Source organism: Macrotis lagotis, chromosome 7, assembly GCF_037893015.1.
Source record: "Macrotis lagotis isolate mMagLag1 chromosome 7, bilby.v1.9.chrom.fasta, whole genome shotgun sequence".
NCBI lineage: Eukaryota > Metazoa > Chordata > Mammalia > Peramelemorphia > Peramelidae > Macrotis > Macrotis lagotis.
Window position 1 is genome coordinate 109569426 of NC_133664.1, and position 12029 is coordinate 109581454.

At 43.4% G+C, this 12029-nt stretch overlaps 1 protein-coding gene across 2 annotated transcripts in view; it reads right to left on the reverse strand.

Annotated features, from left to right (window-relative positions):
* Nucleotides 1-7499, reverse strand: part of UBN2 (ubinuclein 2) — a 101187-nt gene extending 93688 nt beyond the window's left edge. The window contains exon 1 of one of the 2 annotated variants that reach the window (XR_012470067.1): nucleotides 7014-7499. Coding sequence is in view for 1 of the 2 variants with exons in the window: in XM_074193583.1 (XP_074049684.1) it covers nucleotides 7014-7475 (462 nt within the window). In the remaining variant the exon portion in view is untranslated. The remainder of the gene's footprint in view (nucleotides 1-7013) is intronic. The other variant, XM_074193583.1, reaches the window with a different exon arrangement.
* Nucleotides 7500-12029: the final 4530 nt, after the last annotated feature.

Here is a 12029-nt window from a genome sequence, read left to right on the forward strand (position 1 = left end):
GAGGTCTATCACTACCTAACAAATGACCACTCTAGCAGCAGTAGAGGCTCAGCTCTGCTATCACCAAGTCATATCCAAAACTGCTTTACTGGAAACTCCTCCAATACAACTGGCAAATAAACATTCTCTTTTTTTCTTCCCAATGACTGTGTTATTGAATAGACTTCCTAGGAGTAAATAACAGGGACAGCTAGGTGGCGCAGTGGATAGAGCATTAGTCCTGGAATCAGGAGGACCTGATTCAAATCCAGTCTCAGACACTTAATTGCCTAGCTATGTGGGCAAGTCACTTAACCCCATTGCCTTAAATAAATTTTTTTTTAAAAAAGAGTAAATAAACCACTTCTCAAGTCCCACTGCCATTCCCTTGTTCTCATTTATGGCAAGTCTGCTCCTCCAATGATAGTTTTGTCTGCCCATGCCACTGTGCCCTCTGCCCATGCCACTGTGCCCACTGGACTTCCAGATTCAAATGAACAAAATTCCCTTCATTTTATATCTCTTTCTCTCATGTTCCTCCTTTCCTGTGCTAGTTTTGCTGCGTTCCTGGTCACCTTTTCCAGTGTTGGCTTCACATTCTCTCTCATAAACCTGCCAAGCTCTCTTCCCCCAAATACACTGAATTAGCAGGGGAAGTATTTTTAAGTCCTTTATATGATAATAACCCATCATTCCATCTTTCCCCATGCCTTTTGTAATCCTAAAACTATTCTTTGTTCTGTGACCTTCAGTCCTCTCTACCCTTCAGTACTTTCCCAGTATATTCCTGCTCTTATGTCATCTTCCTCTCCTGTTAATCTCAATCCTTTAATCAGTTTGACTATATTATCTTCTACTGGTGAAACCTACTCCTTCATCTTACTGCTGCTCATGCCTTGGCAAACCCCAACCTTAGACCCCATCAACCTTCTGTACCCCTAATCAAATGATTACATAGTGCTGGCTGGATTCCCAGCAAATCTGATATATAATTTTACCTCAGAATTCACAGCAACAAGTCAATCCTTTCCTTTATCAAATGAGAGAATAACTTCAAAGTACTTAGCATAGTCTCTGAAGCATACTAAATGCTACATATTTGTTAGCTATTACTCCTGTTGCTGCTGCTGTTCAGTCAAACCTGACTCTTGATCCCTTGGACTGTGTAGTTTTCTTCTTTTTTTTTTAGGTGTTATTTTTTTTGCAAGGCAAACAGGGTTAAGTGGCTTGCCCAAGGCCACACAGCTAGGTAATTATTAAGTATCTGAGACCGGATTTGAACCCAGGTACTCCTGACTCCAAGGCCGGTGCTCTATCCACTGAGCCACTAGCTGCCCCTTGTGCAGTTTTCTTAAGGATGCTGGAATAGTCTGCCATTTCCTTCATTAGTAGAGTAAGGTAAACAACAGGTAAAGTGATCTGCCCAGGCTGTGGGTGAATTCAGATCTCCCTGACTGCAGGTCCAACCCTCTCTCCACCTCCCTGATTCTCCATCCTATCCCCAACAAAAGCTATCTCAAATCGTTGCTCCACCTTCATACTCCTTTTATATTGAAGAATCTCACCTCTTACTGAAATAAAAGAAGTCATTACTGTGAGCTCCCTTCTACTGTACAGGAAACTTTCCCCATTCTGAGTTTTGTGATACTGCTCTCCTTTGACCTTCCCCACCTCTTAATCTCCACACCTGAATATAATCCACAACCTACCAACTAACTATGGGTGTACCTCAAGGGTCTTCTCCCTCTGGAGGTCAGGGGTTCTTAGATTCGGATTCATGAATTTGGTTTTGTTTTGGTTTAGGGGTTTTTTTTAAAAGTTATTTCTATACATTTCCTTTGTAATCTATGCATTCCATTTTATGCATTTAAAAATATTATTCTGAGAAGTTCATAGGCTTCACCAGAGTATGAAAAAAGGCCATGATCAAAAAAAAAGTTAAGAACTTCTGCTCGAGATGCTTTATTCTTTGGGACCTTTTTCAGCTTATGCATCTTTCCTGATGACTCCCAGATTTCTATTTTTTTTTTTTTTTTTTTAGTTTTTGCAAGAAAATGGGGTTAAGTGGCTTGCCCAAGGACACACAGCTAGGTAATGATTAAGTGTCTGAGGCCGGATTTGAATTCAGGTACTCCTGACTCCAGGGCCGGTGCTTTATCCACTGCGCCACCTAGCCACCCCTCAGATTTCTATTTCTAACCCTAGTCTCTCTCCAGAGCTCCAGACTCAAAGCACCAACTGCCTGTTGGATTTTTCAACTTGGATGCAATGTAGCAAACAAATATGACATGTCCAAAATCTCTTCTCCAAAATCCAACCCTCTTCTTAGCTATCTTATTTCCATCTCTCCAGTCATCTAGATACTCCCAGTGTTAGTGGCATTCTTAACTGTTCACTCTTGCTTACTTACCTACAGATCCAACTGCTTGCCAAATATTGTAATTTCTCTCATCTCTCACATCTACTCCTTTCTCTTTACAAACACAATCATTATCCTAGTACAGGCCCTTATCATCTCTCACCTGGGCTACTGCAATAGCCTCTTTGTTTCAGATCTTTCCCCTCTGTAATTCATCCTTTATATAGTTACCAAAGCAAATCTTACTAGATTTCTCAAAGGACTCTAGTGACTCACTTTTATTTCTATGATCAAATACAACAAGACTCCAACCTACCTTCCCAGTTTTTTTGAACAGATCTTAGTTCTATGCATGTTCTACTCCACCAAAACTGGCTTTCTAGCTGTTCTTCACACATGACATTTTGCCTCCCAAGTTCATGCTTTTACATTGGTTGTGCCTCCATACTTAGAACATGCTCCTAAGTCAAATTCTCTCTCTCTTTTTTAAATCCCTACATTCTCTTGCAGGGCTTAGCTCAAGTGCCATTTTCTAAATAAGTCTTTCCTGATCCTCTCAGCTGCCAATACTACCCCTTGAACATTTTATATATCTATTCTGTTTAAGCCTATATACCTTTTAGTCTATGTTTCTTGAGGTCAGGAAAGGTTTTTATCTTTCTCTTTGATTTCCCAGCATCTAGCGTTCCTTCTATCTGGAACATGGCACATATTTAATGTTTGCTTAACTGACCAGTACTCTTAAAAATCAATTAGAATTCATTTATGTTTGTATGCATAAATTTGGCAAACAATCTCTTTATCCATTAGGAGATAAAGAATCAAAAAACCCTCAATCTGGTTTAATTTTATTAAAAAAAAAACATAGCTATAACATTAAAATTTTTTAAACAAAAAACTTAACTTCCCAACATGGGAAATAAAAGTAATATATTGGACTTAGAGATATAACTCATCAAATAAAGCACTTCTTACATAATTTAACATTATTTGCATGCCCATCTGTTAAATAACTTTGCTTTCAAAGATGATGTGTCAGGTAATGGCTAGCAATTTTGTTCCAAAAACTTGTAAAACACTGTTCTTTTAATAAAATCATAGTCTCTTACATTATCATTTTTAATAGTAATAGAAATGAATATCGAGGTTAAAAGAATGCTCTGATTAACAAACCAGAAAATTTATTTTGTTTCAATTCTTGCTTAAATTTGTCTCTAAAAGACATACATCTTTGCCAGGTGGCGCAGTGGTTAGAGCGTCGGCCCTGGAGTCAGGGGGTACCTGAGTTCAAATCCAACCTTAGACACTTAATCATTACCTAGCTGTGTGGCCTGGGGCAAGCCATTTAACCCCATTTACCTTGCAAAAAATCTAAAAAAAACCACCATAGAATATAATGAAAATAACTTTTTCTTTCACTGGTAACAGAAGCTTTTGAACTATATCAAAATTATTATGAAGGTCAATTAATATTATGCAAGACACAGACTTGTGAATTGACACCAGAACATATCCTAGTATTTTTTTTTCTTCTGTAATAAATAAACCAATGGTTAGCACAGGGGTAGAGAATTTGTGTGAGTGATTTACCACTCAAAAGTAGAGTATAGAAGAAACTGAATTCTAATCAGTCAAGATTTTAACATTATATTTTACTATAAAAGACAAAGAAATTAACGTTTCTCACAATGATAAAGGTTGGCCTTCTTATGCCACATATACTATCATATCCCTCTCCCAGTCTATCTAGGTATTTGGTATTGATCTTCTCATGACTCACTCTTTTTATAATTGTAATATGGTAAATAGATGCTTCTAATTTCTCCTTTCTACTCCCAGAAGTACAAGATATCTTATTTTATATTAATCTGAATTTAAATGAATTTGATGCTGAAAATGTTGTAACACATTTAAAATAACTGGAGATTCTTTTAAGATAAAGTTGGGAGTTGCTGTTTTGTTGACCAAGAAACCAAATTCTGTTATTCATACTGATTGTTTACTGCTCTCCCTGACTTGAGGTTTACTCTTAAATAATTACAATGTTAGTTACTATGGATTTGAAGGTGGGTTTTTTTAATTGCATAACATCTATTCATTCAGTACAAAAAAAATCTTCTAAATTCTACCTTCTAAGCGAGGAGTACTGTATTAAAAAATACATGACATGTTATATCACCAAAATATGAATTATGTTTCAACTCTACATCTACTAGAGGAAACAAAAATGGCCATTTTTCTGCAAACACAATAAACAACTACACTAATGATGAGAAAAAAATGCAAAAAAAGTGAAAAAATGGGATTGTAGACCCTTCAATTCAGATAATGACATAACTTGTCAAGATAGCAGGCCCAGTCAGCATATAATAAAAGATGTTTTTCCTCTATACTTCTAATTTACGTTCAACTCTATTATTTATTAGATGTCAGAAGTATTATGGTAAAATATGGTGCATAATAGTTTCAGTTATTTATTTTCTATTGTGAATCAGCTGTACTTCATTTTAACTAGAAAAATATTCCTAAATTTAAACCAGATCAAGAAACTATATGTTATACATATTATTTACACAATTACAAAACAGGGAGGCGGGCGGCTAGGTGGCACAGTGGATAATTACCTAGCTGTGTGGCCTTGGACAAGCCACTTAACCCCAGTTGCCTTGCAAAAAAACCTTTAAAAGGGGGGGGGCAAAGAAGATTTGGAAATTGAGAAATGCAAATTTACTTAAATTTGAAATAACTATATTATATTTACTTTTTTAATTTCCCCAATCTCAGATTTCCAAAGTTATTTGGGGAAGAACAGATCCCACAGTCTGTCAAGTTTAAGTAAATCTAAACAATGAAATGATATAAAGCACCATGAAATGGAGGTGAGAGAGCCTTGTAATGGGATCCATGAGACTCAGGTTCTAATTCTAGCTCTACTACTAGCTGTATTTGAGAATAATTGAATTTGCTGGACCTAAATTTCCTCATTTATTCTTCTTTGATGCTATGAGTTCAAACTGTTCTGCCTCTAAGCAATTCATATTAACTGAACACATTTAAGGAAAAGAAGAGAAGTACAGTAATGTCAAGAGAATTAACTGCATTATAAAATAAACACAGTCAAGTAATATTGACAGTTAAAGTCATAGTTATGAAAATTCACTTTAGCCATTATGGCAAGTATGAACCCAAATAACACTTAGGAAGCCCAGTAGTTAAGTTATTAGATCCCAGTTTCTGGGCAAACAATTCACTGCATAAATTCTAAATAACTTGGATCAATTTTTATCAGTCTTACTAATAGCACTATAGTTGTGACTTAATTAAAGACAGGCAGATGTCCAATAAGCATCTTAAACCTTAACATGATCAAAAGTGGATTATTTTCTCCCCAAATTCCCCATTTCTTTTTTTATTTCTTTGCAAGGCTGTGGGGCTAAGTGACTTGCCCAAGATCACACCTAATCAGCACCTAGCTGCCCCACCCCATTTCTTTTTGAAAACATCACTATACTTCTGTTTACCCAGGTTTTTAACCCTGGAGTCATTCTTGATTCTTCCTTCTACCTCCTATCCCATCAGTTCCCAAATCAAGTATGCCTCCTCTTCCTTCTTTTATTACTTCCTTCCTTTGTCTGATCATCATCACCAGCAATACTAGGAAAGTCTCCTAATTGGCTTCCCAGCTTTCCATCTTTTCTATCTCCAATGCATCCTCCATACTGTAACCAAACTGATACCTCTAAAATACAAATCTGACCACGCTTATACTCTCCACACTCCACATACATACAACCCTCTTCCAAACCAAAAGATAAAATGCAAAATCCTCAATTTGTCCTTTAGATCCTTACCTCCTTTCATGTCTTCCTTGACATTACTCCACTTTTACCTAATCTTGGTTTTAGTCAAACTGGCCTCTTCAGTTATAGTCCACACATGATCATCTCATCTCCTACCTCTTGCCTTTGTATGAGAAGGCCCCCCAAGAACTCACCACCAAAAGCATAATTCAGGTGATGAGGCTCTTTTTTGGTAGCACCGCTATAACAATGTATTTAGGTCTTTATTTACATGCTATATCCATCCTGCAAGAATAAAAGCTCCTTCAGGGAAACCAGTTTTCTGCATAAATTCTAAATAACTCGGGTCAAATCCATTTTTATCACTATTACTAATAGCATCTTCAACACCTCTCGCAGTGACTTGGCCCAAACACCACTTAACTTTTTTTTTTAAGCTTAGAGCCGCAAGCATATGACACAAGCATACAGCCCACTCACTCTCGGCCTACCGATCACCAATTATATTGAAAACAAATAAATTTAGCCACGAAGGTCCAAGATGCCCCGACCTCTTTAAATTGACCTGCCACAGACAACTGCCATGAAGCTAGATGGCACCTGGAGCAGGGGAAGGAGGGAAGCCTCTCGTGGTGCCTCGGTTCCCAGCCGAGCAGGGCCCCAGAAGGGACTGGGTAGCCTCCGGCGAGCCTGGGAAGGGCTGGGGCCCCGGGCTCGCCAGGCTCCGGGTGGTCAGGGGCAGAAGGCGGCTCCCCAGGAGGCAGGGCCGGCTGCGGCTGCGCGCCCGGGCCCGGGCCCCGGGCAGGGCGGTGCGGCCCGGCCGGAGGCCGCCCCGGAGGGAGGCGGCGGGCAGGACTGGGGGGGGGGGGCGGTACCCGTTGTTCTCCGCACAGCAGCAGCTCCGGGTAGCTGAACTCCACGCAGCTCTCGTCCGTGGGGTCCTTCAGCACCAGCTCCAGCCGCACCGTCTCGCCCGGAGGCCGCGGCGGCTCGGCCCGGCCCGCTTCCCGGGCCGGCGGGGGCGGCGGCGGGGGCGGCGGCGGCGGCGGCAGCGGCGGCGGCTCGGGCCGAGGCGGGTCGCGGGGCTGGAGCGGCTGCTCGCCCCGGCTGCCCTCGCGCGGCGGCGCCGGCGGCTTGTCCGGCGGCGGCCGCGGGGCTTCCGAGCGGGGGTGCGCGTCCCGGGGCAGCGGCGGCTCCGGCCCGGGCGGCTCGCGGTGAGGCTGCGGCTCGAGGCGCGGGGGCTCCCGCGGATAATCGGGGTCGCGCTCCGGGAAGTCGAGCTCGCGCCGCCGCACGGGTGACAGGCTGATGAACGGCACCCTGCGCGGCTCCGCCATCCTCACCGTCGCCCCTCACGGCTCCGGCCCTCCGCCGTCGGCCGACCCGCCGCGCGCCTCTGCGGCTCGCCGCCCGCCCGCCTGGCTCGCTCGGCCGCTCCCTTCGCCTGCGCCGGGCCCAGCCGCCGCCGTCCCCGCCGCCCCCCCGCAAGGAACTCTTCCCCCTGCCCCCCCACTATGTTCTGAACGGCTCCACCGCCATCGCTCGGGTCGCCGCGGCCGCCATGTTGGATCCCCCACATAAATAGAAGCAGGCCGCCGTGCGGGGGCATGCGCAGAGAGGACACGCTCACGTCCACCGCCGTGGCTGTTAGCGCTCGGCGTTCCCCTTTCCTCCCAACGGTCGGGAGCCGGGACAGCTCCGCGGAAGTGACGTCGGCGCCGGCGCGTTGCCGTGGAGACGGAGACGCCGCCGGCGCGCTCCTGGCGGGGGCCGGGGGGGGGGGGCACGGCTCCGAGCTTCCGGGCGGTCTGCTGCCCCGGCCCCTTGCCCGAGGACCCAGCTGGGCCCCGTCCCGCGGCCGCGGCGCCCTCGCGGGGCCCGGGGACGGGCCCGGGCAGTGTTGAGCCGCCGACTCCACGGGGAGACGTCCAGCCTTGGCCAGGCCGCGAGCTCTCCGTCGCCCCGGGCGGGGAGAGCCCGGTGAGCGGCCTCGGGACGGACACTGGCTGCCGGCCACAGCCGCAGCCCCCGGGGTGGGCAGCCACGCAGGAAAGCAGCCGGCCGTGGCCGCTCCCTTCGGGGGACCCTGTTATTTTTCTCTGGCTTTTCCTGGGTCAGGCTCAAGTGGGAGTCGCCACCCCTTCCCCTCCCCCACCCCCTCCCCCACTCCCGGGGCCGCCCGGCTCCATTGTTCTCTAAAAGGAGCAAACGGGCACCGGCGGATGTTCCCCACCGCCGCTGCCGCCGTGGGCAGCCCGGATGGGCATGAGAAAGCGGCCCCTCGTGGACCCTGAGCACATGTCGGGGCAGGGAGTCGATGAAAAGGGACATCCCGGGACTTGACTCGGTACGGACAGCCTAGTAGGAGCCAAAGGAGAGCGGACCGTCCGCCACTGACCAGGGCCAAGAAGCCGGCAACCGGGGCCGGGCATGGACATGGCGAAGGAGAAGCAGAGCTCCCGAGGGGCATCCGGAGGACCCAGCTGTGTGGCCTTGGGCGAAAAAACAAAAACAAACAAACAAACAAAAAGGAATGACAAATGAGTGACAAGTGTGAAACTGAAAGGACCGCAGGCTTGTCCACTCCGCCGCAGGGCTCGGCTGGACTTGACCGAGCAGAAAAGGGAAAGAACCCGCTCTTTAGTGAGAAGTAGACAAGGTGACTGGTAAAGTGAAGCCTGCACGGCGAGCTGTCTCCTGCAGAGCTGCTCTTTCTACATGGGAAGGAGGAGTTGCTTCATGAAGTTTCCCAACCCAGTGATGTCAAACTCAGTTAGAAACGGGGCTCACGAAACCACCCAGTAGGATCCCTGCTGACTACCCAGTGACTTGGGAAACCACACATTATCTACGTTCTACTGTATTTTTATTAATTTTGTTAGCTATTTCCAATGGCATTTTAATGCCCTTGAGGTCCAAGGCTACTATGTATCCCTGCCCGTGTTTACACTTTTGCCCCATACAAAAGAAATAATGATCTAAAAATAAAAATACCCTGTAAGTACTCTTGGCAAGATTGTGGTGAGGAACAAATGAGATAAGCACAGAAAAAATATATATATATAAATGTTTCACAATAAGGAAAGACAAGGCAGTGAAAATTTAGGGCCCTGATGGTAAAGGCCTAGAAAGTTTAAGTAGGGCCATTGAATAAAAGGAAATTGAATTGGCCTCAACAGGATACTTTAAGAGTGAATTTGAAACCACTCCACCCAGGTTTTAGCCTTCATATCTTAACTAAGTGCGAATATGGCTCAATCAATAAAGACTTAGACAAGGCATTCTTAACTTTCTTTTGTGTCCTGGACCTTCTCTTTGGTAAACCAAGTGAACCTTGCTCTTAAGAGTAATGCTTTTTGGGTTGGCTAGGTGTTGCAGCAGATAGAGCAGAATGGAATTAGGAATACCAGTTCAAAACTGGCCTCAGACATTTAATAATTACCTAGTGGTGTGACCTTGGGCAAGCCACTTAACCCCATTGCCTTGCAAAAACTAAAGCAAAAAATTTGGAATTCAAAATTTTAAAAGAATGGTTAAAATTATAAATTTAATTTTTAAAAAAAAATTTAGTAAGAGCCAACAATAGCATAATTACCATACTCACTATTGTTTTTAAATGCACAAAATAAAATACAAATATTACAAAGAAACCATTGAAATGGTTATCAAAAATTTTTTAAAACTTTCTAAGTATAAAAGTCTTTGAAAGACATTTGATGAAATGACAAACAAAATGTGTGATCTAAATCCAAAGAGAAACTAGATTCAGAGCTCTAACAAGAAGTCCAGTTCTGAAGGAAACATTTCCACTTCAAGCTCTGTTGTCCTTTTGCCTGTGCTAAGTTTGAGTCTATTTTTCCCTCATGACACAATCATTAAGGCTAACAATAGTTCACACTTATATAGCACTTTCAAGAACCTGAATGAGATTAAGTGGTTTGTTTTATTATCCCCACATTTACAGATGAAAAATTGAAGAGTAGCAGTCCCATGACTTGCCTAAGTTCATTAAGCTAGAACATTACAGAATCTTGAGTAAATATTATATATATATTTTATATGCATATATATTGTTTTTCCTTAATAAATGCTCCTGTATTCAAGCTACTTAAGACTGATTTGGCTAAAAGTTTTTCACCTGATAATTTCTGGGAGGAGGTACATTGCTGGGGACTCAAACCAATAGCATTAGAGAATAGACCCTCAACCCCCTCAGAGGTATCCCTAGAATGCTAGAAGAATGTTGGGCAGAACCACTTAATACACTTAGGGCCATTGCTAGTTCCATCTGACCATGTGAAATTTAGGTGGGTCTGTATCTGAACCTGTAATGACCTATTTTTTTTTTAATATAACATTACTGAAAAATTTGAATGATCCCTTGGTCTTCTCCCAAGAATGAATTAAATGAATAAAAAAGCACTTACTGGTGACTACATGTCAAACACTAATAAGCATGGAGATACAAACAGAAAAAGCTAGACAATTTTCTGTTTGCAAGGAGCTCATCCTGAGACAACACACAGCTTCCTGACATATGAAAGATCTAGAAGTTCTAAACATGCACTTGGAGTAAAGATGCTAAGGCCTGGAGGGCTATAAGTTACTGATTAAGATGACAGTAGGGCCTAGAAGCACATAATAAATCCTGAAGGATCTTAGGAGGTAGCAAATATCAGGCAGGAAGACCTGATGGTCCTCCATCTTATCAAAAGGAATAGAGTTGTTGATTTCCATCTCATTCAAAATGTATGATCAGTCAAGCAGCCCAGGCAACAAGGAAGATAAAGGAGTAAGATATTCTCTGTGTCTGGTTATTGGTTTTGGAAGAGCCTAGCCGGGGAAATAAGGAAAATGGAGCTGGGGGAGAAGAAGATATGAGTATACCCCAATGGTGGTGGCTCTTCCTGTTTTCTGTCCTTCTAGGATGGTTCTGTGACAGGACTGGGGAGAGGGCAAAAGGGATAAGATGAGGAAGAGTATCCTAAGTAGTGGCTTTTCCCATTATCTGGTCATCTGGGTTAGAGGCAGGGTAACAGGATGCTGTCTTTTTTTTTTTTTTAAATAATTTCAATCCAGTCTTTCTTTGAAAGTAGCATAATGTAAGACTTCCAGAGAGAGATGAGAAAAGACTGGTCATGAGTACTTGTCTTGCCTAAGATATAAGCTTGAGTTTGGGTTTGGACTGTCCCTAATGTGTTTTTTCCTAATAGGAGAAAAAGTATTCCCATACCTGCTTCACAATGTATACAGTATAGTTTTTTATCCCACCCTTTTGAGAAGTGATCAAGTGCCATTTTTTTTGTTGTTTTTGCAAAGCAATGGGGTTAAGTGACTTGCTCAAAGTCAGGCAGCTAGTATCAAGTCTCTGAAACTGGATTTGACTTAGATCCTCCTGACTCCAGGGCTAGTGCTCCATCCACTCCTCCACCTACCTGTCCTCACCCTTTTGAGAAACCCTTAGAAATGAATCACAAGCTTAACCCCATTTGCCTTGCAAAACAACAAAACAAAACAAACACCTTAAAAAAAAATGAATCACAAGGGTGGCTATGTGTGTGGAAGTGGATGAAACACCAGCCCTGGAGTCAGAAGTACCTAGGTTCAAATCCAGTTTCAGACACTTAATAATTACCTAGCTGTGTTGCCTTGGGCAAGCCACTTAGCCCCATTTGCCTTGCAAAAAAAAAAAAAAAAAAAAAACCTAAAAAAAATTTAAAAAAAAGAAGTTAAATTACAAGTAAAATCAGTCATCTTCAGGGTGCCAGAGTAGGAGTTAAGGGAGCTGAAGGGTATGAAAACAGGGAGTCTATTTTCCTTCGCATTAGAACCCAGGTTTCCCAAAAACCTTTTCCTAATTTTCCTATTATTTAGAGAACACCATTATTCTC